The 26,788-nt window shown below is 24.3% G+C and overlaps 5 protein-coding genes across 5 annotated transcripts; 2 read left to right on the top strand and 3 right to left on the bottom strand.

Moving 5' to 3' along the window:
• Positions 1–113: 113 nt before the first annotated feature.
• Positions 114–861, top strand: LOC122855624 (small nuclear ribonucleoprotein G). Its single transcript, XM_044157130.1, has 4 exons — positions 114–282; positions 390–412; positions 495–619; positions 734–861. The coding sequence occupies exons 1-4, from the start codon at positions 251–253 to the stop codon at positions 782–784; spliced, it is 231 nt and encodes a 76-aa protein (XP_044013065.1). The 5' UTR covers positions 114–250; the 3' UTR covers positions 785–861.
• Positions 862–880: 19 nt separating this feature from the next.
• LOC122855622 (homeobox protein 13-like) lies at positions 881–4,704 on the bottom strand. Its single transcript, XM_044157127.1, has 3 exons — positions 4,092–4,704; positions 1,493–4,022; positions 881–1,409 (listed from the first exon to the last, which is right to left on the bottom strand). The coding sequence occupies exons 1-3, from the start codon at positions 4,191–4,193 to the stop codon at positions 1,339–1,341; spliced, it is 2,703 nt and encodes a 900-aa protein (XP_044013062.1). The 5' UTR covers positions 4,194–4,704; the 3' UTR covers positions 881–1,338.
• A 1,082-nt stretch (positions 4,705–5,786) lies between these two features.
• Positions 5,787–8,157, bottom strand: LOC122855623 (CDP-diacylglycerol--inositol 3-phosphatidyltransferase). The gene is made up of 5 exons (XM_044157129.1): positions 6,943–8,157; positions 6,758–6,859; positions 6,308–6,596; positions 6,066–6,229; positions 5,787–5,988 (listed from the first exon to the last, which is right to left on the bottom strand). The coding sequence occupies exons 2-5, from the start codon at positions 6,801–6,803 to the stop codon at positions 5,834–5,836; spliced, it is 654 nt and encodes a 217-aa protein (XP_044013064.1). The 5' UTR covers positions 6,804–6,859; positions 6,943–8,157; the 3' UTR covers positions 5,787–5,833.
• A 70-nt stretch (positions 8,158–8,227) lies between these two features.
• LOC122855621 (serine-rich adhesin for platelets-like) lies at positions 8,228–16,282 on the top strand. The gene is made up of 5 exons (XM_044157126.1): positions 8,228–9,207; positions 11,287–11,391; positions 11,510–11,881; positions 11,969–15,683; positions 15,765–16,282. Exons 1-5 carry the CDS (start codon positions 8,803–8,805, stop codon positions 15,842–15,844), a joined length of 4,677 nt encoding a protein of 1,558 aa, XP_044013061.1. The 5' UTR covers positions 8,228–8,802; the 3' UTR covers positions 15,845–16,282.
• A 3,808-nt stretch (positions 16,283–20,090) lies between these two features.
• LOC122854040 lies at positions 20,091–26,295 on the bottom strand. The gene is made up of 7 exons (XM_044154451.1): positions 26,256–26,295; positions 26,092–26,181; positions 25,706–26,004; positions 23,549–23,672; positions 22,994–23,472; positions 20,202–20,290; positions 20,091–20,094 (listed from the first exon to the last, which is right to left on the bottom strand). Exons 1-7 carry the CDS (start codon positions 26,293–26,295, stop codon positions 20,091–20,093), a joined length of 1,125 nt encoding a protein of 374 aa, XP_044010386.1.
• Positions 26,296–26,788: the final 493 nt, after the last annotated feature.

Below are 26,788 nucleotides of genomic sequence, written 5' to 3'. Positions count from 1 at the left end.
TTACGATAACAATCAGCGCTAAAATGGCAAATTTGAGAAGCTCGAGGTACATGAGAATTGAAAAAAAAAAAAAAAAAACGTCATGAAAACATGACTTGTCAAAGTTATGATTATTGTTTTTTGTTTTTTTTTTGACGCGTATTTACCGGTGTACAAACTAAAAATTCACGACGCTCTAAAAACGTTTAACAATAATAAATAATATTTTAAATATTATTAGACAGTTTTTGTTAAATAAAAATACATCAAAATGAGCAAAGCACATCCCCCAGAATTAAAAAAGTAAGTAAAATTTATTTCATTAATAAATTTATTAAAAAAATATATTTTGTTTTTGAGGTTAAGTTTTTTAAACAAAAATAATTAATATTTTAATATTTAATTTACAGATATATGGATAAAAAATTATCATGTAAGTATTACAAAAAAATTTAATAAATAATAATTAATTATTAAAAATAGTTTTGCAATTATTAATTTAAATTTAATTACAGTGAAATTGAATGGAGGAAGACACGTTATTGGCATTCTTCGAGGTTTTGATCCATTCATGAACATGGTCATTGATGAAAGTGTTGAAGAGTCCAAAGATGGTTCACAAAATAGCATTGGAATGGTTGTAAGTTGAATTTAAAAAATTATAATAAATTAATTAAACAATAATTATTATAAACATAATATTTTTGCAATAATAATTGTTAATTGTTGTGTAATTTGTTTTTTTGTTGATCAGGTAATTCGAGGTAACAGTGTTATTATGCTGGAGGCACTGGATCGAATATGATTATTAATTAAAAAAAAGAAAAAAATTACTTTTAATAATACAATAAACCAATTACTTATAAAAATTAATAATAAAGTCATTTAAAAGTGAAAAAAGTTGTATTGAAAAATTAATTTATTTTCAAAAAAAACAAAAAAAAAAAAAAAAATATATACCATTTATTTACAGATCATTATTATGAATTATATTAAAAATAAACTCCAAAGGCACACTGTAATACGTGGAAAATTCTCATCAAAAAAAAACTCTAGTATACATTATTTATAGAATAAAATTAAATTACTTATAAAGTTTCTCTTCAGTAATAAAATTAGAAAAAAAAAAAAATAATAATAATAAAGATTCATTAGGTTTATATAATACTCCTAGAATTAATTTTTTAGACTAGGACCAGAATGCCATTAGTAAATTGTGATGTTAAACAATTGATTGTCCTGGTCGACAAAATATTCATAAAAATTTTTAAATTGAAAATAATAATTATCTTTAATTAAAAGCATCATTGTGGAATATATTTTTTTTGTCTTCGATCAACTTTGTCAACTGGATAAATTTTAATATCCAGATTGTGATTCATCAATTACCATTTCAATATCTGAATTTTCATCAGAGTCAATTGGTTCATCTGTAAATAAAATTAATAAAATTATTAATCAAGTAACAAAAAAATCACAACAAAGTTAATAAATATATTTTCTTGGCTTTTACCAATTTCATTTTCAGAATAATCATCTTCTTCAGCAATAACTAATCTATCTTCTTCATCATCATCTTCATCATCACCACCATCACCATTGGAATGTCTCATATTTGTACTTCTCACACCATTAACATTAATTATTTTAAATTTCGGTACAGTTTTTGAATGTTCATTTGTATTATCATGATGATTATTAATATCTTGATCAAAAGCTCCATCATCAATATCATTTTCAATAGTAAAATTCATTTTATCATCTTCCATAATATCAACAGAGCCACCAATACTTGTTGCTTCAACATGTTCTTTATGATCAATCGACATATGTCTTCTTAAATCATATGTATTTGTAAAACCAGAATCACAATAATTACATTTTTCACTCAATTCACCAGTATGACGTGCCAAATGTGTTTTAAAATACCAATCAGTATAAAATCTTTTATGACAAAATTCACATTGAAAATTTTTTGTTTCACCTTTTTGTCTTTTAGTATATGTACCACGTGGTCCACGTAGTACTTTTGGTGTTAATTTTAATGGAATATTTGTTTTATTAATATTATTATCACCATTATTAATATTATTATTATCACCATTATTTATTTTATTTAATCTAGCTTGTTCAGCTTTTTCAGCAGCTGCTTTTCTACGTCTTATTGCTCTATTTCTATTTCTTCTTGTTCTACGAAGATTAAAACTAGTAACTTTATCAATTTTAATATTATTATTATCTTGTTGTTCATTATTATTATTTATTTTTAAAAGTTCATTAATTGCTGTATTAATTGGCATTGAATTAGGTAGTACTGGTTGTATTGGTTGTATTGGTTGTACTGGTTGTATTGATTGTATTGGTTGTAATTGTATAAATGATGTTGTTGGTTTTGGTTTTGGTGCAATTTTAATTGTTGGTGCTGGTAATATTTGTTTTAATTGTCCTTTAATATCTGTTGGTAATACTGTATCAGCAACAAGACAATATTTTGGTATACCTAGTTGATGATGTAATAATGATGGTTCTGATTTTAAATTTGCTATTGGTACAATTCTAACTGGCATAAAAACTGAATTGTTTTGTAATCGTAAAGTATCTACATTGTTATTATTATTGTTACTAATATTATTTATATTATTTTGTTGTTGCTGTTGCTGTTGTTGTTGTTGTAAATGTAGTTGTTTTTGTTGTTGCTGCTGTTGTTGTTGTAAATGTAATTGTTTTTGTAGCTGCTGTAGATGTTGTTGTTGCTGTTGTTGTAATTGTTCTTGTAATTGTTGTTGTTCATGTTGTTCTTGTTGTGCTTTAACCCAATCAGCAATACTTATTGGATAAACTGTTGCTTGAGGTATTGTATTTTTATTTGTATACTCATGATGCTTATCATGCTGATTAATACTACCATTATTCATACATAAATTAATATTATTTTGTTTTTGTGATAATAATGATAAATTATCACTGTTATTTAAAAATTGTGTTGCTGCTGATTTTGGTAATATTAACGATGAATTTTTTGATAATTTTAATTCAATTTTATTTGAATCAATACTATTATTATTATTGTTGTAATTACTATTATTGTTATGACTATTGTTAGTAACAGTTGAAGGTAAATTACTAGACGTTTGAATTGATGATATTCGACCTAAATCAAAAATTGGCTGTTGTTGTTGTTGTTGTTCTTGTTTTTGTTCTTGTTGTAATTTTTTAACTAATTTTGATAGTGGTGTTATTGTTATAATTGGTTCTGGTGGTATTTTATGTTTTGGTATAACATCTAGTTCTCTATTTTTTTTAAGTCTTTGAATAATATTTTCTTCTGTATATCTATCATGAATATTTTCTGATCTTTTAATTTTTAATAATTCATTAATTTGTAATTCTCTTTCACGCATTCTTTGACGTAATAATTTATCAACATCAACTTTATTATGTTGATATATATTTTTTTTAATACAATTTTTATGTATTAAACGTGATTTACGTGTTTTAAATAATACATCACAAATATCACATTTATTTATTTTATCGCAAGGATATAATGGTATTATAATACGTCTACATAAATTATGATCAATATTTAATGCATCACAATTATTATTTTCACAATGTTTTGAAACTGGTGCATTTATTTCTGTTTCATCAATGTTTATAGCAACAATTGGTGATACTTCATTTTCATCAACATACTGTTCAACATTAACATCACACATTATGTATTCACAATTTTCAATATGTCCACAATTTTTTTTACTATTATCAACTCGTTCAAGTATTATTTCTGATTTACCATTATTTTTTGATGGCAATAAATATTCACCTTTTGTGGGTATTGATAAATCATTTGTTTTTTGTATTGACTTTGATGCTGATGTAACATTTGATGTAACAGATGTACAACTACTGTCATTGTTGATGTAATTGTTGCTGTTGTTGTTGTTGTTGTTGTTGACTGTTTCAGCTGGTGTTTTACATATAGCTCTTAAAAGTATATTTGGCTTTTTTAGTAAACGTTTTACTGGATCTGATTGTAATACCTAGATGACAAATTATTTAAATGTATTAATTATTTTAGGTAGGTATATTTAATTTATTGTTTTTATTACCTCAGCAAATGATGTTTTATCAGATAAAAATTCTTGGGTTGCTATAACTCTTGGACTACCAATTGGCACCAATTTTGGTAATGGAGCATACGCTATTTCCATTATTTAATAACTCACATTACATTTAAATGTTTTTTTGTTTTTTTACTTTTTTAAACTTGTTGTTTTTATTTTTCACAAATACTTGATGTCATTTTTAAATTAAATTAATAAGATATTGTATAAAAAATATTATTTTTATATCAAAATATCTATTGATTTTTTTGAAATTAATTAGAAAAATACAAACACACACTTAGAATTGAAGTTTATTTTTTTTTTTTTCAATTTTTTAAGGTTAAATTTATATTGAAAAAAAAATTTTTTTTTTTAAACTTATGAATCATTGTTTGTTAAAATATTATTATTTTTTTAAAATAATAATATTAAAGATTAATAATATACTAGCTAATTAAACGTCAATTTATTTGTTTGTTTTGTTTTGTTTTTTCAAAAGTATTATTGAATTAGATGATTAGATGTCAGACTAAAATTTAGCTTTTTAGTGCGGCTTTGATCAGCGCCATGTTTTTGGTGAACATATTTTTTAGAAAAAAAAAAAAACCAAAAAAAACTTCATACTAAAAACATGATTGATTTAATTTGGCATTAATTAAATTTCCAAAAATGAAAATTCAAATTTAAATAATTTAAAAAAACAAATGCAAATTTGCGATTATTCAAATTTCAAAAATTGTTTTTTATTTTTCAAAAATTTAAATTAGAAAAAATAAAAATAAAAATTTTATATTAGATTTTTTTTTTGGGGACTGTGTGTATGTGTGAGCTCCACACAGTCAAAGAGATAAGTTCCAATTGAACTTTGGTTTATTTGATGTACATATTTATTTATTTTTTTCTTCAAATAAAAAATGAAAATTATAATACCCCAGCTATATGCAATGTCTGCCCCCTCCAATTATTATTATTTTTTTTGTTTGAGCTGGTTGACTTTGTCTTCTTGGCAAATGGCCCAGATCTAAAAATCTTTTTGTTCAATTTAATTTAGTCATTCCCAGTTTATTGCTGAGATTGCTGAAAATTGCAACTTTTAAATTACTCAAAGTAAATATCAATTGATTTCTTTCAAATTCAAGTTTCCATAAACAATTGTTAAACAATTGACAAAAGTTTTTTAACATGACGATGGATTTATCACTATTGTTTAAAGGTTAGTTTATTTTTTATTTAATTGTTAATAATTAATATAAATATATTCATTTGTTTATGAATAATATTATTTCTCTTTTTATCAAATGATTTTCGAAATTTTTCTATTGATCTCTCCCTGTTTCTCCTCTCGCCCACCTGTCAGAAAATTTCGATAAATATTTTTTAAATTAAAAAAGCTGATTTAATGTAAATTATTGCCAGGTCATTTATATTATTATTCAAATAAAAAATTTCATATTACACAGGGAAAATATATTTATATATTTCAACTAAAAAACATCATTTACATATTTTTTAACTAAAAAGAAAAACAACTATTCATTGGAATTGTTTTTTTTTTTCCTTCAACTGTTAATCATCTTATTTTTAAAAATAGATTCTTTTGTTTAAATAATAATATATATTATTTATAATCAAAATGCAAAGTAAAATAATGACTAGCTAATGAACAATGGATTATATTTTCACTTGTTTTTTTTTTTGTTTTAAGTAAAATGGAACGTATTATTTTATTTGTTGTTAATTTTTATTTATTCTCTACGACGTAATGCTTGACGTTCTTTGACATCAATGATTCCAATATTAATAGAAGCAACATATCCATGAATAAGTGATATTGCTGTTTTGACAAATGCAACTGGAGCACAAACAAACATGATTGCTCTGAATAAACTCATCCCGAATACTAAAACAACATATAAAAAAACAAATAAATTTCAATTTAAATTCACATTATTATACCTTAAAAATAAAACAACTTACAAATTGGTCCTTCGGTGAAATGTAATAGGTACAGAGCAGCATAAAATCCTTCATTTCCAGCACACATTATAAATAAAACAAGTTTATTTGTATAATAAACTCTCATTATTGGATTCCCTGACATGTCAATAAATTTATGACTAGTTTTACCCTGCAGTATTGTTCTAAAAACAACCAAAACAAATAATTAATATTAACAATAACATATTAATTAATTAAATTAATAAAATTTATAAACTCACGTGTGTAAATATAACCAGTGACATGATATATCAATAGCCATACTTAATTTAAACCAAAATGCATAATCAGGATAAAACATACTCAAACTTGCAAGTAAACACATTGTTCCACATCTGTCAGTCAATTGATCAAGCATACCACCAAATTTGGTGCTTTGATTAAAATATCTTGCAGCATGTCCATCAACTGCATCCAACAATGCACTTATCACATAACACCATATTGCAATAATATGATTTTTTTCCATAAACCAAAATGATATCAATGCTAGTATTATTCTAGCATATCCTAAAATCCAAAACAAAAAACAACAAAAAATTATTTATTGATCATAAATAAAAATATTAAAAAGAATACCAACAAGTGTTGATTAAATTACATCATATTATCATCAACTCAATTATTACATCATATTAAATATTACCAAATAAATAATTAATTATAATTACCAATGATATTTGGAACAAAGACAAAAATATTTTCCTTTTCACTCATTTTGATGAATATTTATAATTATTTTGACACTTTGTTTATGGAAGCTCTTGATTCTTCTAAATAAAATTATAAAAAATATATTTATTAATTTATAAGTTTTTATATATTTTTATTTTTTAATTATTAATTTATAAATTACCTTTGTTTGTTATTTAACAACCGGCAAGAATACTGAGGTCAACTGGTAGATTTACTTGTCAAAGTGTCAACTGATATTGCTGAATTAAAAAATATATTTTTTATAATAATCGAATGAACATTTTACAATCGAGAATTTATCGATTATTTTATGACGTTATATTCAGGGACGTAACATGATAATTTGTTAATGTTTTTTATTTTTAATAATAACAGGATTTTTGTTTATTTTTTATATTTAAAAAAATTTATTTGTTTATTTAAATTTTTGAAAATTTTAAGTGAATATTTATGAGGTTTTTGTGGGGATTTTAATTTGTCAGGGTATTTTTATATGATGATACGTTCCTGAACCAGGCAGACGACATTTTCGGTAAAGAAACAGCAGCAACTGCTTCACTAATTTTTTTTTTTGTGTGTATTTCCCTGAAAGTTGTCTGTTGTGTTCTTCAGAGTTCAGTTATCGTCTGTTTCTTATTGTGTTTAGTTGTATATATAGTTAAACAGTTTTTATCTATTAATATTTTTGGACGCATCATAAATTAAAATAACAATACAAGTGATTAAGTGAGAGGACAATTTTTTTTTTTTTATTATTACACACCACCCTGTTGGTTTAATCCTTTACCCCCTACGCAGTTGTGTCACACATTCTCAGCATCCTCTTTTTTTTTTTTTTTCTTCTATCATATATTTTTTTTTTTCTTTTTTTTTTTTTGCAATGAAAATATACTTTTAATAGATAATTAAATATTCATTAATTTTTATAACGTATTTTTTATAAATCGCGAATATTTTCATCGCTGGGGAAAAAAAAAGAAAAAAAAAAAAAAATTCATTTTTGAGAAAAAAAAAAAAAATAATAATATGCAAAGTTTTGTCCTTGAGGTGATGTTTGTGTATAAATATAAATTCACATGAATATTTGTTGACTACAGTGTGATTATTTAAAGAAAAAAAATAAAAATTTAATTTTCATTGAAATAAAGTATTAATTTTATTTTCAAAACATAAATAATAATAATAAAATTTATCAAATTGTTGAATAAAGGTGAAAATATTATTGTGTATTAATAAGAGAGTTTTGTGAATATAATAATAAAAATAAAAATGTATTAGTGGCGCTCTTTAGCCTGCCTTCATCAAAGTAAATCCAGAAACTCCCAAGGCAGTCACAAATAAATACAAAAAATAAAAAAAAATAAAAAAAAAAAAGAGTACCAATATCCAAACATTTGTTGGCTCTCTTTTTCCTCCCTCCGGTGGTAGCCAACAACCACCTCTACCACTATCATCACAACACCCTCTCACCCCCTCATTTCCTCTCAACGATCGATACTTGTCAAGAACTCAAAAAAAGAAAAAAATTAAAAAAAAAAAAAAAACAAATTAAGTGTGCAATTTTAAGGAAGTTTAAAAAAATTATTAAATGACAATTTATTAATTAAATCGACAATTTTATTATTTAAAAATTAATACTATTTACATGAGCTTATAATTATTATTTGTGATAAATAATTAATATCATTGACATTTATTTTTTTTTTCTTTTTTTCATTTTTTTTTTTTTTTTCTTCGTTATTTTGTGCTGAGAGGATTTATTGTCAGTTGAGAGTGTTCTTCTAACCTAGAAAAATATAATCTCGGTCAATAAAAAAAAAAAGAAGGAAGGAGTAATAAAAAAAAAAATTTATAAATTTTTACAATTGATATTTTAATTAATAAATATATAAAAGTAAAAATTTTTAAAATGAAAAGAGCTAATATTATTTTGTGAATATTTGTTGTTTTTATTTGAAAATGGGTAAACATATTGAATATATTCGGACATCATTAATAAAACGTTTAATTAATTTGTGAAATGAAGAAAATTTTAGCATACAAAAAAAGTGTGAGAGAGAGAAATGAGGTGGATATAATTCGTAATAATACAGAAAATATAATAACACAGACAAATTCGGTCAAAATGGCCCCAGGGCCGGACAACAGACAAGAAGAACCTGTCACAAATGACAGTAAAAATCAGGATGACACAACAACAACAACAACAACATCATCATCATCATCAACAACAACAACATCGTCATCATTATCCTCATCATCATCAACAGCATCATCATCATCTGTATTAATGTCAACAACAAATGATTTAACTAACAATAATAATCATGGAAATGAAATAAATACAGTTGATGGTGTTGAGTTGAACAATGTTGCTAATGATACGACAGTTATAACTAATACAGATAATTGTACTGATAAACAGGTGAGAAATAAAACAAACAATTTTATTTTAAACTAGATGTATTAATTCACATCCTGATTAATAAAATTATCTCCTTTTTTGGTTGTACTCAATATTTATATCATTTTTTTTTCTTTGAATGATGAAATTTATCATTTTAATGTTATCATTATTCAGTACTTATTGAATTACTTAATCAAAATGTTATCAAGATAATTAACTTTAATTTTTTTCATAATATATTTATGTTTAATTAGGAATTTTAGAAAATTTAAATTTATACGCCTTTGGGTTTGTTTTTTAAGTAGCAGTTTTTTATGGCTGTTATTTTTAATAATTATTATTTTGTATATATGTATACACAAATGAGGAAAAAAAAAAAAGAGTTGGTATTTACTTGGCTGCTATTTACGTTTATGTCTCGCCTCAAATTACTCAGTGTAATGGCGGCGGCCATGCAAAGAAGAGCGCGCCGCGCCCGCTTCGAGTAAAATAATCAGTATAATTTAAGAAATACATAATAAAAAATAAAATAAAAATAATCATATTAATTATAGCGAAATATAATAATAAGTAGTATTAATAAAAGGTGTTATTTCATTTGCAAAAAAACAAATAGAAATTTTAAACAATTAAAAAGAAAAAAATTAAAAATTCCATTTACAAACTTGAAAATAAATAGAAAGGAAATAATTAAAATAAAAAAAAAAAAAAATTGTCAGTGTAGACATGTATCATTTACGCAATTGTGTAGATATATATATATTTTTTTCAACGAGAAATACAAAGTGATTATAGAACCCGCAGTGACGACCTGGGTGCCCTCTAAAAATATAATTTCCGCGCCGGCACTGTTCTCAACATTTTCACGTAATTTACAATTAATTTAAAATAAAAAAAATTATTATTATTATCATGATGATGATGATGATCAAAAATACTGAAAACACCCAAATTAGAAAAGCAGACTTTCTCTCTAAAATTAATCATCTTAAATTTCAATTTTCAAAAATAGAAATATTTTTTTTTTCTTTTTTAATATATTTTGCACGGTTCATCTGATATCACGAGGAAAAAAAAAAAATAATAAAATTGACATTCGAAACGACCAACAGTCTTTCAAGCCTTTATCATTAAAAGATAAATACCAGCTACCACCACCTCCTCCTCCTCCTCTTTCCTCCCCACTTACACTCTGATAACTACTCTTGACAAAAAAAAAAAAATAAATTAATGTGTTAATTTTTATTATTATTGTAACGTCTGAATTTTATTGCATCAAGTTTTTTTTTTTTATTTTATTATCGTTATATCATCGCATTATCAATAATAATTATTTGTAGTTTTTTAATACACCCACAATAATGATTGTCATCATCAATAATAAATATAATCAGACCAGAAAAATTGAGCATTTATTATTTGATGATGATTATTATATTATAAATAATATTAATTAAATTTTGATGATGCCTGGACCTTTATAAATGGTTTTGTAACACTTATCTATTTATAGAGTTACTCCAAAAATTTGGAGTGAACACTCGGCACAGTTCCCATATTTGATCGCACAAGAATCTCACTGGAACGTTATTTTTTAGCCATAAAAAGATTTTTTTTATATTACGTATTGCTTTCTCAAATATAAAAAAAAAAAAATTAATTTATATATTGATAAAAAAAATATATACACACAACTTTCTGTTGTTAATTTAATTTTTTAAATAATTTTTTTTTTTTCTTGTTTACATCATCAATGATGATTGAATCACCAATATGTATTTTTTTTTTTTTTTTCTGGATTCCAGTGTCACTGCTGATTTGATACACTTGCCATTACGTAATATCGTTTTTTTTTTCTGCCTTGTAATCACGACTATATATATTTTTTTTTTTAACAAACGTATAGCTTGACTTGCTATTTTTTTTTTCTCAAGGCTTTGCTGTCTCATATCACATTTTTTAATTTTAATATTCGAAAAAAAAAAAACAAAAATGACAAAAAAATTATTACTCAATAATATTGATATATTTAATATATTGTTATTAATAAAAAAAAGGTGTGTTTTAATAATGTGTGTGTTTATTTTTTTATTTCAGGAAGTTACGACGTTGAATGAATGGGAATTGAAGGCACTTCTTGATGAAGCCATAACATATACTGGCTCAACTCGTGATCGTGAAGCAAAATCAGATTTATTCAAGGTAAATGAACTCAAAAAAAAATATTAATAATAACAATAATGAATTATAAAACAAATTGAGGAAATTGTCATCAGCTATCAAGTGGTGCAATAAATAATTATTAATTTAATGTTTACAGGTACTTTTAGAAAAAGCCCAAGTTGATGAAACAAAAGAAGGTTCTCAAACAGCTACAAATTCACGTTCTTCTCAAGTGCCAAGTGCAAGTCGTCGTCGACATAAACGTGATTCAGTATCTGAACGTTTAACTCATGGTGGTTCATTACAAAATTTAACACAACCAATTAATTCAGAATTTGACAGTAGTTTTTCATATCTTGCATCTGGATCTAGTCATACATATGGTGGAGGTAGAAGAAAAAATAATAAAAAACATACTGGTCCAAGTGTATCAGCACGTCAAAGAGAAGGTGGTTCATTACCATCAAATGTTAATACAACACATAGTCTTGTTTCATTGACAAATTTTGATCTTATATTTGATAAAAAGGTATAAATTATTAATTGATTTATTTATTTAAATATTATTTAATATATATATTGTATAAATAAATTAAATTTTTATTTTTATTTACAGACAAGTTTTAGTGAAGAACGTGCAGTATGTGATTGGGCAAAAGAGGATAAACCAAAATCACTTGATAAACCAGATAAACCATCATGTAGTGGTTCTTTAAAAAAAGAAGATAAAGATTTTAAAGATAAAAAAGACAATAATAATAAACCAACAGATAATTCAACTTCTATCAGTATAAATGATACGGAAATTTGTAAAAAATCATCAAATAAAATGTTGGAACCAGATATTTCACCACCAGATAATCAGGTAGAATCAAGTTTGTCAACAGACACTGAAAAAATTGATAGTGCTGATTCTGTTATTGTTGATGATAAAAATATGGTGAATGGAAATGCAGCTACACCTTTAATTATTGATGAACTTAGTGGTGGTGGTGGTGTTGATGGTGGTGGTAAGGGTGACAGTGTTATCGACGTTAATTCTAATGCTGAAATAAAAGAAACATTAGATTTCTATAAATTTGAGAGTGAACAAGATGGCATTGAGATGAAAGTCATAGAGCCACGTATGCTAACACAGCTAGTGTCACGTTTACCATTAGAAACAGTTCAAACACCAGTTGATAGTGCAATTGAATTTCCATTTGAAAAGTATGATCCACCAAAGATAGCTAATAATGATAAATCTATACCAATAATGCATTCATGTAATGATACTGATACTAGTTTAACAGTTGCTCATGGAGCATCACCAGCACAAGGAAAAAATACAAGTAGTCAAATAAATACTGCCATGACACGTGTAACATCATCAACAGTGTTATCAAATAAAGATACAACAACTACAACGACAACAACAACAACAACATTACCAACACCAACAACAACAACAGCATCATCATCAGCAGCAGCATCAACAATTGCTGGTGTTATTGAAAGAAAAACATTTGATGAAAATGGTAATTCATCACTAGGACAAACAAGTTCTGATCGTAAAAAACCTCGTAGAAAAAATGAAAAAGGAATTGTCACAACTTATAACGCTGAAAAAATTGCGGGTCATTTAGATGTCAAAAGCCTTGATGAACTTGTTAATTATATTGAAAATAAAGATACTAAAGATACTAAAGATAATAAAAATATAAAAAAAAGTAAATTATCAAAACCAACAGTTAAAGATAAACCAAAACCATCATCATTATCATCATCACGTGATACTAAAAGTGATATTAAAAATAATATTAATAATACAACATCAACATCAACAATTGAAGATACTACACCATTGTCAGATAAAAATAATGAAATAACAACAATTGAATTACAAGATAATAATGTTACTGTTACATCTACATCTACAGCCATTGTTGGTACTGTTGATGATGTTGGTGTTAGTGTTTCTGTTGCTTCAACTGTATCAAGTAGTAGTAATAATAATATTAATAATAATAATAATAATAGTAGTAATAATAATAATAAAAGTGTTAGTGGTGGTAGTGGTAGTGGTTTACGACGTGTTAAACAAAAAAGTACTGGTGATACAGATATTAATATAAATTATGAAGAAAAAATAAAATCAATATATTCAAGTGATCCTGGTGTTGAATATAATAATAATAAAAAAATACGTCCATTATCATCACAACGTAAAAAATCAAGTGTTGATCCTGAACAAGATTTCCAACAAGTTGTTAATAAGAAAAAAAATAAAAAAACAAGAAGAAGTTCAAGTGGTGATCGTCCAACAAGTATGAATTGTGGTAATGGTAATGGAAATACAATAAATCATACAACAAATATGGGTAATGGTTCAAATACATCAACATATTTACAAAGAACAAGAAGCTATAGAAATCAAACAGATACAAGAAGAAAATCATCAAGTAGTGTACCACCAAGTGATAAATCAGATACAAGTGATCATGAAAATGATCATGATTCAGTTAATTCATTTCCCGTAACATCAAATACAAATAATGATTTGAATAAAGTTAATCAACAAATAGCAACATCATCATCATCATCATCTGGTACACCACAAACAAGTTATGCAAATATAACTAAAACAACAACAATAAATATAACAAATGGACAAAATACAACAACAACAACAACATCATCATCATCGTCATCTGGTAATGTACCAAATATATTAAATACAGTTAATTGGCCAACAGTACCAGATAAAACCTCATCTGAACCAGATAAATCATCACCAAAATATTATCCACCATCAAATGAATATACAAATGATTGTAAAATACGTCATAAAAATTATGCAAATACAAATGTACGTGATTTTAGTACAAGTTTAGAAAGTCCAACATCACCAATAACAAATAGTAAAACAAAACATGCTGAAGCACGTGAAGAAGCAATTAATAAAAATATGCAACTTATAAAATATGTACGAGATCAAACTAATTTAAATGATAATCAAAATATTAAATATGATAATACACCAAGTAGAAATGTTGATAAAAATAATGCCAATAATAAAATTACAAATTTACCACCAAAAAATAATAAAAAAATTAATATTAATAATAATAATAATAATATTAATAATGATAGTGATAATCAAATAGATAATATTGTTAAAAATAATAAATTAGATGTAATAATTCAACAGCATCAACAGCAACATGATGCTGAAAAATCATCAACTGTTAAAATTGATAAAACAAAATTACCAAATACTGACAGAGAAGAAAAAAAACCATTGATAAATAAAATAAACAATGCAGATGAACCAAAAGATGTTTTGAAAAAAATTGATTCACAAGTATCAACAGCAACAACAACACCAGCAACAACACCAGCAACATCACCACCTAAAAACAAAGCAGTTATATTGTTGGATGAGCATGCATTTACTGAACCAACTGGATGTAACTTTGGCTTTGGTGTTAATCCTGATTTTTTAAAGCCTGGTGAAGTTATTAATCCTCTGTTATTACAGCCTAATGAAAATATTAATCAACAAATATCACAGCCTAATGAAAATATTAATCAACAAATATCACAGCCTAGTGAAAATATTAATCAACAAAGATTACAACCTAGGGAAAATAATCAACAAATGATACAGCCAAGAGAAAACCATCAACAAATGTTACAACCACGAGAAAATAATCAACAAATATTACAACCAAGAGAAAATAATAATCAACAAATATTACAGCCAAGAGAAAATAATAATCAACAAATAATACAGCCAAGAGAAAATGTTAAACGATCTGATAATAATCGTGGTCAATATCCACCATCAAATAAAAATTTTAAAGGACCACAACAACAGCAACAACAACAGCCATACCACCAACAACGACAACAGCAGCAACCACGACAACAACAACATCACTATCAACAACAACAACACCATCAGCAATACCATCAGCAACAGCAGCAACAACAGCATCAACAACAACAACAACAACAACAACACCACCACCAGCAACAACAACAACAATATCGTGAAAGTGGTATACACAATCGTCAAAATTATAATGGATCTCGCCATCATCAAGGACATCATCCTCCTCAACAAATTTTTATGGAACCAACACAACAATTACTACCAGCTCCATCACCATCAACAACTGATTGTCCAAAAGACAATTCACCACTAAATGATGATAGTCAATTGATACCTGTGACTATTGGTCCAAGTTTCCCAGATGCTGATGTTAATAAAAAATTAGCATCGTTGCATTTTCAACTGCCTACACTTCATGAAACACAAAATGAAATTGTTCAACATCATTTGAATGGTAAATATATTTATTAAAATAAAATTTTGATTTTCAATACACAATAATTAATTATAATTTTATTTATTTCAAATCATTTAGCTTGGCAAAATACAGTTCAACCAAAACGTCCTGATGACAAAACAACTCCAGTTTACTACAAGGATGGAGAAGAACAATAAAAATTAGGATTTATAAAAAAAAAAATAATTAAAAACAATTATCCTCGCTGAAGACAATGTGAGTTTCAAGCATTTTTTTTTTTTTTTTCGTATGATTTTCAAGTGACTTTTTCAAGTGCTTCAGTACTTTCTTTTTTTTACTTTTCATTTTGTTTTTTTTTTTTTTCTTTTTATATATAATTATTATTTTTTTTTTATTTTTTGAGTAATTTAAAGTGTAAAATGTTTATTTGATAAATCAAAAGACTTAATGGTGAATTTAAAAGTGGTGTTCAATAAGTCATTGTAATAAAGAATATTTTATTTATAAAATTAAAGCAACGAACTTGATAAAAAAATTTAGTTTTAAATAAAAAAAAGTAGACAAAGAGAGAAAAAAAAAATTAATGTAAATACTGTGAAATCTGATATAGTATTTTCAGAAATTGAACAATTTTTTTTTTTCCTAATTATAACTCTTAGAATAATGAATTAATCTTGTTGAAAAAAAAAAAATAAATCATAATTACTGAGACAATGAATAAATGAATTTCAAATAATCTTATTTATAATTAATTTTAAAAAATGCATGGAAATGAAGTTGTTTTTTTTATTTTCAATATAATTTTATTAAACTTTGATGCCTGATATGTTTTAGAGTTTAATAATAATTAATAAAAAGAAATATATTTATGTGAAAAAAAAGCAATCATCAACTTCAAAGAACGATTTAAAAAAAAAAACATGTACAGATATTTGAATTAACAAATGAATATTATAATTTCCATTGTGTAAAAAATAATTATAGTAATAATAATCATTGTGCTTTAAAATCATTAATTTCTGGCTGCGGTAATAAAGAATGAAATTTGTGTTTAAATAAAAAAATAAAAAAGCAAAAAAATTGCATCATAATATTTAAATCATATTAAATTAATTTCTGTAATTTTTATTAAAGACTCGCTTATTGAAATAGATAATAAACTAATAAAAATAAAAAGAACAAATTGTCATAATTAAAAAGAAATATTGTTTTCAAGGTTTTTTTTTTCTTTTCTTTTCTCTTATTATTTAAATTAAAATATAAATAATTTTAAATGATTGCTGCTCTCGTACTTGGACATTTAAAAATATTTAATTATTATTTTTAAAAAGACTGGTTTATTTTCATTTTGAAGCACACACACACACAAAAATAAATAAAAAAATTAAAATCATTTTTCAATTTAAAATAAAAAATACTAAAAAACAATGTATATATATTTTCCAACTAGTCTTTTTAATTTTTAATTATTTCATTTAAAAAAAAAACATATTTGTGAATTGATCATATCAGTACTTCAAAATGAAAAAAAAAAATTAAAATTAAAAATTAATTTTTTTGTTATTTTAAAATATAAAATTTTTCTTTTGCTCAGCATTTCATTTTATTATTAATATTATTATTATAAATCATAAGACTTGACTATTATTATTTATTTATAATTATCAAAAAAAATATATTAATCATAAAAATAAAAAATTAATAATGCCATCTAATAATGTCTTCAGTTTGCAAAATAATACAAAAAAAAAGAAAAACAAAAATTATGATTAATTTCGAAATTTTAAATTATGTTTTGCAGTGATAATAAAAAATCTATGGATTGCAAAAATAATTAAATCAATAAAAATAATAAATATACAATATATAATGTAAAAAATAATGATAAATAAACTAAAAAAAAAAATATATATATATTATACATAAACACATATATGTGTGAGAGTGATTGACCCGCTGGTTGGGTCTTGGAATGACTTGAATTTCTATATTTTTTTTTGTTTTAAATTCATTTTGTAAGACTCTACATAGCGAATTTATTCTAGATGTGTAGATTTTATTCTTCTGGATATGACGAATGAATGGATATAAAATAACAATGATAAATAAATAAATAAATAAATAATTGGTGTCCAAATGAGTTCGTGCAGCAGCAATCACATGAACAAAGTACTCGATCGCTTAAAGCGATAAAACAAATTTAAAAAAATATTAAAATAAATAAATAAATATATATATAAATTAAATAATAGACTATAATAAATACCAATAATATAAACAAATAATAATAATAGTAATAACAAATAAAAATAAAAGCATAAAAATTAGTTTTAAAAAAAAAAAAATAAATAAATGTGCGTTGAATCCTGGGTAAGTTTTTTTTATTGATGAGTGTGATGATTTAAAAAAAAAATTATTATTATTAAATGGATAAATGGTTATTTGTCCAATGTAGTATTAACGATAAATTAATTCTTACAGAAAAAAAGTCGTTAAAAAAATTATAATTAAAAAAAAAAAAAAGAAAATGATTAAAAAAAAAAATGTTGTGTTATTTGTTTTTTTTTTTTTTCTTCATGATAAAGATAAGATTTAAAAAAAAAAAAAAATGTAAATTTATAATTATGAAAAACACGAATTTCAAATGTTAAATGTCTGTGGAAAAAAAAATAAATTTCTTCCTATTTTAGTTTATTTCGAAAAAAAAAAATAATTAATTTTCTTGATTAAAAAAAATATATATGTATAAATAAATAATTATATTAACGGCAACTGTATACGGGCATGAAATAAAAAAACAGAAAAGAAAAAAAAAAATGAAATAAAAAAAAAAACCCAACAAAATATAAAAAAAAATAAATTAATAATAATTGTAATGGTTTATTAAATTTAAAAACAGAAAATTTATCATTATAAATATTTCTGTGTTGGAAAAATTTGGAAAATAATAAAAAAAAAATGACGAAAAGTAATAATTAAATACCAAATTAAATGAAAAAAAAAAAATAAATAAATAATTACACTTAAATTATATTAAGGGTAATTATTGACACTACTTGTTATTAATTATTTTTTTTTTTTAAGTTGCCACAGTTTTTATACTTTGGAAATTATTTACGTGTGTGTGTACAGCGAATGAATGATAAAAAAAAAAAAATTAATTGATAATAATCATGTTATTAAAACAAACGAAAAATGTAAAAAAAAAAAAACAAAATAATTGATTGAATGAAAGAGAAAAATGTTGCTGCCAACATTTGTGTTGCCAAAGTTCATTTATTTAATTTTTCTTTCAATATGAATTTAATTTTTTTTAATTTAAAAGTGAAAAAAAATACGCTGTTTTCGTCTCAAACTGTGAATTCAATTGAAGTTATTAATTATTAATATTGTAACAATATAAATAAAAAAATATATTAAATGATAATTCATGTTATCGATCAGTAAATTTAAAGTTAAAAAAAAAAAGAAAATAATGTCTTAATTTGTTATTATATTATTATAATTTAAATTAAATTAAAAAAAAAAAAAATAGATAAGTATTAATAATTTTCCGAAGCAAAAAAATAAACAACAAAAAATCTATATAAATAAATATTATAACTGCATAATAGTCACTATAAAAATAGTGACTATAAAAATATTCATATTTATTTGACAAATTAATATTCTTTTTCAATGATGATCTTTATTGTGTCACCAAGTTGATACTAAATCGAATAAGTATTTTAATTTTATTTCCAGTTATCCCAAATACCATCAAAATCAATAAATTTTATATGATAAAAATTTAATTGCATTGCACAAATTTAAATAAAATTTAGTACTTGTCAGTTCTCAATAACCTTTTCATTTCTTAAATAAAATTAAATTCAGTATGATATTATATTTTAATTGAACATAGTTATTATAATCTTTTTTTTTTCTTAAATCTATGATTATTACATTTACTTGATGTACTTTCATGTTATATTTTAATTTTAAAATTTTTAAAATTGAAAATCAATTATTTTATTAATCTAGCATTATATGCTATATTGATCAATTGTTAGATATGGCAATTCTATTTTTTTTTTATCACACTTTAATGTAACAAGTATATACAAAGGTATTTTTCGTTTGCTTGACATTTCTGCTGCTTTTTTGAGAAATTCAACAGTTACACTTGTCCCCACAAAACAAATTTCTTCCAGCTCTGGTGAATTTTTAAGAACTTTAATGGCTGAATCGTCATTAATTTTATTGTTGAATTCAAAACTTACTATCCTCAGGTTTTTCAGAAAGATGATTGATGAAGAATCAATAGTGGTATTATGGCCGAAAAAAAAAAGATCTTTCACATTCATCTTTGAAATTGTTACAATACCAACATTAGTTATATCATTCCAATACATGTATAACTTTGTTACTTGCTTCAAGCTATTGGCAATAGTATATAGACCATCATCTGTAATTTTCAATTCAAGCAAATGTAATTGCGTGATATTTTGCATATTTTCGAACTGAAACGTCTGAACTAAGCCCAAGTAAACGTCATGATCAGTATATACTAACATCTTATCATACAGATATTCGCGAAGATCTTCGGTAGGTATTATACCACTAATATCAACTCTTTTCAGAGCCTTCAATTCACGAATCACCTGCAAACGCAATTAATAAGTAAAAGAATATTTTTGATTTTTTTTTTTTTTTGTAATATAGATATTTATTTAGTGTAACTTACACAAATGGTTTCTTCTGAAAATTGGCAAGAGTCACGCTCTTTTTCTTTCCAATTTAACAGAACCAGATCAGTCAATGTATCAGCAACGTTTCTTAATGAATAGATTAGATTAAGAGGTATAAATTTATCATTAATGTCTTGAAATATAATTGCTAATACTTTGAGCTTAGATAGACGTGAAAATGCATTATATAATAAGACATCGTCAATGAAGGTGAATCTCAATCGAAGTTCCACAAGGTTTGGACAACATTCATTAATAACTGGCACAATGTTACAATGACGATAAGCTGTCAAGTCTAATTTTGTTAAATAACGACCACATTTATATATCAATGATTTTAAAAAAGTAAATTGTTCATAGAGTTTTGGATAATTCTTGAAACAAGTTGGATACTCATTATATTCCCAGTGAGTTAGTTCAAATTTTTTGACGTTACTCCAAGAATAATCAAGGGCTCTTTTCCATTTTTGACATACTAAAAAATAAATATAATTATTATTACTAAGTAATTCGTTTAATCAATTTTAATTGATATTGTAATTATCATACCCAATGCAATTTTTTGTCTTTCACATACTGGCACATACATGAATATTTCAGCCAGACAATCATCATTAAGATGGTCAATTATTATATTTTTGGCGTATGAATAATCATGAATCTGATAGTCTATCTAAAAAAAATCATAAATATTTATATTTAACAGCAATAATTGAATAATTAATCTACAAGCATGTTTTTTACTACAGCTGTACTTTCTACTAACCTCATTGTTTTTTTCGTTAAAGTAACGTGTTAAAATTCCACTTTTAAGCCTGTATTTTTTAACAACAGTGTTTTTTAATTCTAATTGACGTTTTTTTGTAAACTCTTCCATATTTCATGAAATTAAAATTAAAATAAAATATCCACTATAATCAAGTTTTGGTTTAATTGAGTCTGATTCATTCAAATTTGAATTTTGGTTTTTGCAATAACCAACAACCCAACAACAAACAAACATTCATCCCAGTACCCACGTGTTTCTGTTGATTGATGTCAGCTGATTTCCTTTTTTTTTTTTTTTATCTTTCCTAAACTTCTCTAAACCCTGCTAAACCCTAAGTGAAGAGAGATGTCATGCAACAGCTTCTTTCATTGACTGTCAGTAAAAAAAAATCTTTCAAAATAATTGATTGAATGTTTAATTTTTCTTTCAATGTAAATAAAATTTTTTTATAATTAAAAAGTGAAAAAAATACCCTGTTTTTGTCTCAAACTTTAAATTCAATTGAAGTTATTAATTATTAATATTGTAACAATATAAATAAAAAAATATATTAAATGATAATTCATGTTATCGATCAGTAAATTTAAAGTTAAAAAAAAAAAAAGAAAATAATGTCTTAATTTGTTATTATATTATTATAATTTAAATTAAATTAAAAAAAAAAAAACTAGAAAAATATTAATAATTTTCCGAAGCAAAAAAATAAACAACAAAAAATCTATATAAATAAATATTATAACTGCATAATAGTCATGACTATAAAAATATTCATATTTATTTGACAAATTTATATTTTTTTTCAATGATGATCTTTATTGTGTCACCAAGTTGATACTAAATCGAATAAGTATTTTAATTTTATTTCCAGTTATTCCAAATACCATCAAAATCAATAAATTTTATATGATGAAAATTTAATTGCATTGCACAAATTAAAATAAATTTAGTACTTGTCAGTTCTCAATAACCTTTTCATTTTTTAAATAAAATTAAATTCAGTATGATATTATATTTTAATTGAACATAGTTATTATAATCTTTTTTTTTTCTTAAATCTATGATTATTACATTTACTTGATGTACTTTCATTATATTTTAATTTTAAAATTTTTAAAATTGAAAATCAATTATTTTATTAATCTAGCATTATATGCTATATTGATCAATTGTTAGATATGGCAATTCTATTTTTTTTTTATCACACTTTAATGTAACAAGTATATACAAAGGTATTTTTCGATTGTTTGATATTTCTGCTGCTTTTTTGAGAAATTCAACAGTTACACTTGTCCCCACAAAAAAAATTTTTTCCAGCTCTGGTGAATTTTTCAGAACTTCAATGGCTAAATCGTCATTAATTTTATTGTTGAATTCAAAACTTATTATCCTCAGGTTTTTCAGAAAGATGATTGATGAAGAATCAATAGTGGTATTATGGCCGAAAAAAAAAAGAATTTTTACATTCATCTTTGAAATCGTTACAATACCAACATTAGTTATATCATTCCAATACATGTATAACTTTGTTAATTGCTTCAAGCTATTGGCAATAGTATATAGACCATCATCTGTAATTTTCAATTCAAGCAAATGTAATTGCGTGATATTTTGCATATTTTCGAACTGAAACGTCTGAACTAAGCGCAAGTAACCGTCATGATCAGCATATACTAACATCTTATCATACAGATATTCGTGAAGATCTTTGGTAGGTATTATACCACTAATATCAACTCTTTTCAGAGCTTTCAATTCACGAATCACCTGCAAACGCAATTAATAAGTAAAAGAATATTTTTGAATTTTTTTTTTTTTTGTAATATAGATATTTATTTAGTGTAACTTACACAAATGGTTTCTTCTGAAAATTGGCAGGAGTCACGCTCTTTTTCTTTCCAATTTAACAGAATCAAATCAGTCAATGTATCAGCAACGTTTTTTAATGAGTAGATTAAAATATGAGGTACAAATTTATCATTGAAATTTTGAAATATAATTGCTAATACTTTAAGCTTGCATAGACGTGAAAATGCATCATATAATATCACACGGTCAATGGAGGTGAATCTCAATCGAAGTTCCACAAGGTTTGGACAATATTCATTAATAACTGGCACTATGTTACAATGACTATAAGCTGTCAAGTCTAATTTTGTTAAATAACGACCACATTTATATATCAGTGTTTTCAAAAAAGTAAATTGTCCATCGAGTGTTGGATATTTCTTTAAACAAGTTGGATACTCATCATATTCCCAGTAAGTGAGTTCAAGTTTTTTGACATTACTCCAAGAATGATCAAGGGCTCCTTTCCATTTTTGACATACTAAAAATAAATATATTAATTATCATAAGTGAATCAATTTTTTAATTAATTAATTGATATTTTTATTATCGCATACCCAATGCAATTTTTGGTCTTTCACATGCTGGCACATACATGAATATTTCAGCCAGACAATCATCATTGAGATGGTCAATTATTATATTTTTGGCGTATGAATAATCATGAATCTGATAGTCTATCTAAAAAAAATCATAAATATTTATATTTAACAGCACTAATTTAATAATTAATCTACAAGCATGTTTTTTACTACAACTGTATTTTCAACTAACCTCATTGTTTTTTTCGTTAAAGTAACATGTTGAAATTTCACTTTTAAACTTGTATTTTTCAACAAAAGTGTTTTTTAATTCTAATTTACTTTTTTTTGTAAACTCTTTCATATTTCATGAAATTAAAATTAAAATAAAATATCCACTATAATCAAGTTTTGGTTTAATTGAGTCTGATTCATTCAAATTTAAATTTTGGTTTTTGCAATAACCAACAACAAACATTCATCCCAGTACCCACGTGTTTCTGTTGATTGATGTCAGCTGATTTCCTTTTTTTTTTTTTTTATCTTTCCTAAACTTCTCTAAACCCTAAGTGAAGAGAGATGTCATGCAACAGCTTCTTTCATTGACTGTCAGTAAAAAAAAAAGCTTTCAAAATAATTGATTGAATGTTTAATTTTTCTTTCAATGTAAATAAAATTTTTTTATAATTAAAAAGTGAAAAAAATACCCTGTTTTTGTCTCAAACTTTAAATTCAATTGAAGTTATTAATTAATAATATTGTAACAATATAAATAAAAAAATATATTAAATGATAATTCATGTTATCGATCAGTAAATTTAAAGTTAAAAAAAAAAAAGAAAATAATGTCTTATAATTTGTTATTATTCTATTATAATTTAAATTGAAAAAAAAAAACTAGAAAAATATTAATAATTTTCCGAAGCAAAAAAATAAACAACAAAAAATCTATATAAATAAATATTATAACTGCATAAAAATCATGACTATAAAAATATTCATATTTATTTGACAAATTTATATTTATGTATTTCAATGATGATCTTTATTGTGTCACCAAGTTGATACTAAATCGAATTAGTATTTTAATTTTATTTCCAGTTATCCTAAATACCATCAAAACTAATAAATTTTATATGATAAAAATTTAATTGCATTGCACTGGAAGATCAAACTCTCTTCAAGAATTATATCCTACTTTAATTTCCTAATTTTTTTGATCACCATTCCCTAGTCACAATGATCAAACCTTGTTTTCTTATTTTTTTTAAATATTTTTCTTAAAAATTGAAATAAATTTAGTACTTGTCAATAACCTTTTATTTTTTAAATAAAATTAAAGTCAGTATGATATTACATTTGACTCTATTATATTTTAATTGAAAACAGTCATTATAAATTTCTTCTTTTCTTAAATCTATGATAGTTACATTTACTTGATGTACTTTCATGTTATATTTTGAAATTGAAAATTAATTATTTTATTAATCTAGCATTATATACTATAGTCTGTAAAATGCTCAATCGTTAAATATGACGATTCATATTGTTTTATATCACACTTTAATGTAACACCAATATGCAAAGGTATTTTTCGATTGCTTGATATTTCTGCTGCTTTTTTTAGAAATTCAACAGTTACACTTGTGTCCATAACGAAAAACCGTTCCAGCTTTGGTAAATTTTCAAGAATTTTTATGGCCCAATCGTCAGTAATTTTATTGCTGTGTGTAAAACTTATTGTCAAAAGGTTTTTGATCAAGATGATTGATGAAATATCAATAGTAGTATTAGGGCCGACAAAAGAAAGAATTTTTAATTTCATCTTTGAAATTGTTGCAATACCAACATTAGTTATATTTCTCCAAGACATGTGTAACATTGTTAAATGCTCCAAGTTATTGGCAATAGTATACAGACCATAATCTGAAATTTTTAATTTATCCAAACGTAATTCCTTGATATTTTCAAACGGAACCGTCCCAGCTGAGTGAAAAAAAACATCATGATTAGAGAATAGTGACATCTCATGATACAGATAGATTTGAAGATCTGTGGAAAGTATTATACCACTAATATCAACTCTTTTCAGGACCTTTGATTCACGAATCACCTGCAAACGCAATTATTACAAGTAAAATTAATAAAAATAATATTTTTTTTTTGGTAATATAGATATAAAGTTTAACTTACACAATCAGTTTCTTCTGGAAAAATACAGTAGCCACACTCTTTTTTTTTCCAGCTTAACAGAACCAGATCAGTCAATGTATCAGCAACGTTTCTTAATGAATAGATTAGATTAAGAGGTATAAATTCATCATTAATGTCTTGAAATATAATTGCTAATACTTTGAGCTTAGATAGACGTGAAAATGCATTATATAATAACACATCGTCAATGAAGGTGAATCTCAATCGAAGTTCCATAAGGTTTGGACAACATTCATTAATAACTGGCACAATGTTACAATGACGATAAGCTGTCAAGTCTAATTTTGTTAAATAACGACCACATTTATATATCAATGATTTTAAAAAAGTAAATTGTCCATCGAGTGTTGGATAATTCTTTAAACAAGATGAATCCTCATCATATTCCCAATGAGTTAGTTCAAGTTTTTTGACATTACCGCAAGAATCAAGGACTCTTTTCCATTTTTGACACACTAAAAAATAAATATAATTATTATTACTAAGTAATTCGTTTAATCAATTTTAATTGATATTGTAATTATCATACCCAATGCAATTTTTTGTCTTTCACATACTGGCACATACATGAATATTTCAGCCAGACAATCATCATTAAGATGGTCAATTATTATATTTTTGGCGTATGAATAATCATGAATCTGATAGTCTATCTAAAAAAAATCATAAATATTTATATTTAACAGCACTAATTTAATAATTAATCTACAAGCATGTTTTTTACTACAACTGTATTTTCAACTAACCTCATTGTTTTTTTCGTCAATTTCACTTTTAAACTTGTATTTTTCAACAAAAGTGTTTTTTAATTCTAATTTACGTTTTTTTGTAAACTCTTCCATATTTCATGAAATTAAAATTAAAATAAAATTTCCACTATAATCAAGTTTTGGTTTAATTGAGTCTGATTCATTCAAATTTGAATTTTGGTTTTTGCAATAACCAACAACAAACAAACATTCATCCCAGTACCCACGTGTTTCTGTTGATTGATGTCAGCTGATTTCCTTTTTTTTTTTTTTTTATCTTTCCTAAACTTCTCTAAACCCTAAGTGAAGAGAG

The sequence above is a fragment of the Aphidius gifuensis genome, linkage group LG4 (genome assembly GCF_014905175.1).
Source record: "Aphidius gifuensis isolate YNYX2018 linkage group LG4, ASM1490517v1, whole genome shotgun sequence".
Classification (NCBI taxonomy): domain Eukaryota; kingdom Metazoa; phylum Arthropoda; class Insecta; order Hymenoptera; family Braconidae; genus Aphidius; species Aphidius gifuensis.
Note: the sequence above shows the minus strand (reverse complement) of the source record. Positions and strands in the feature narration are given on the sequence as shown.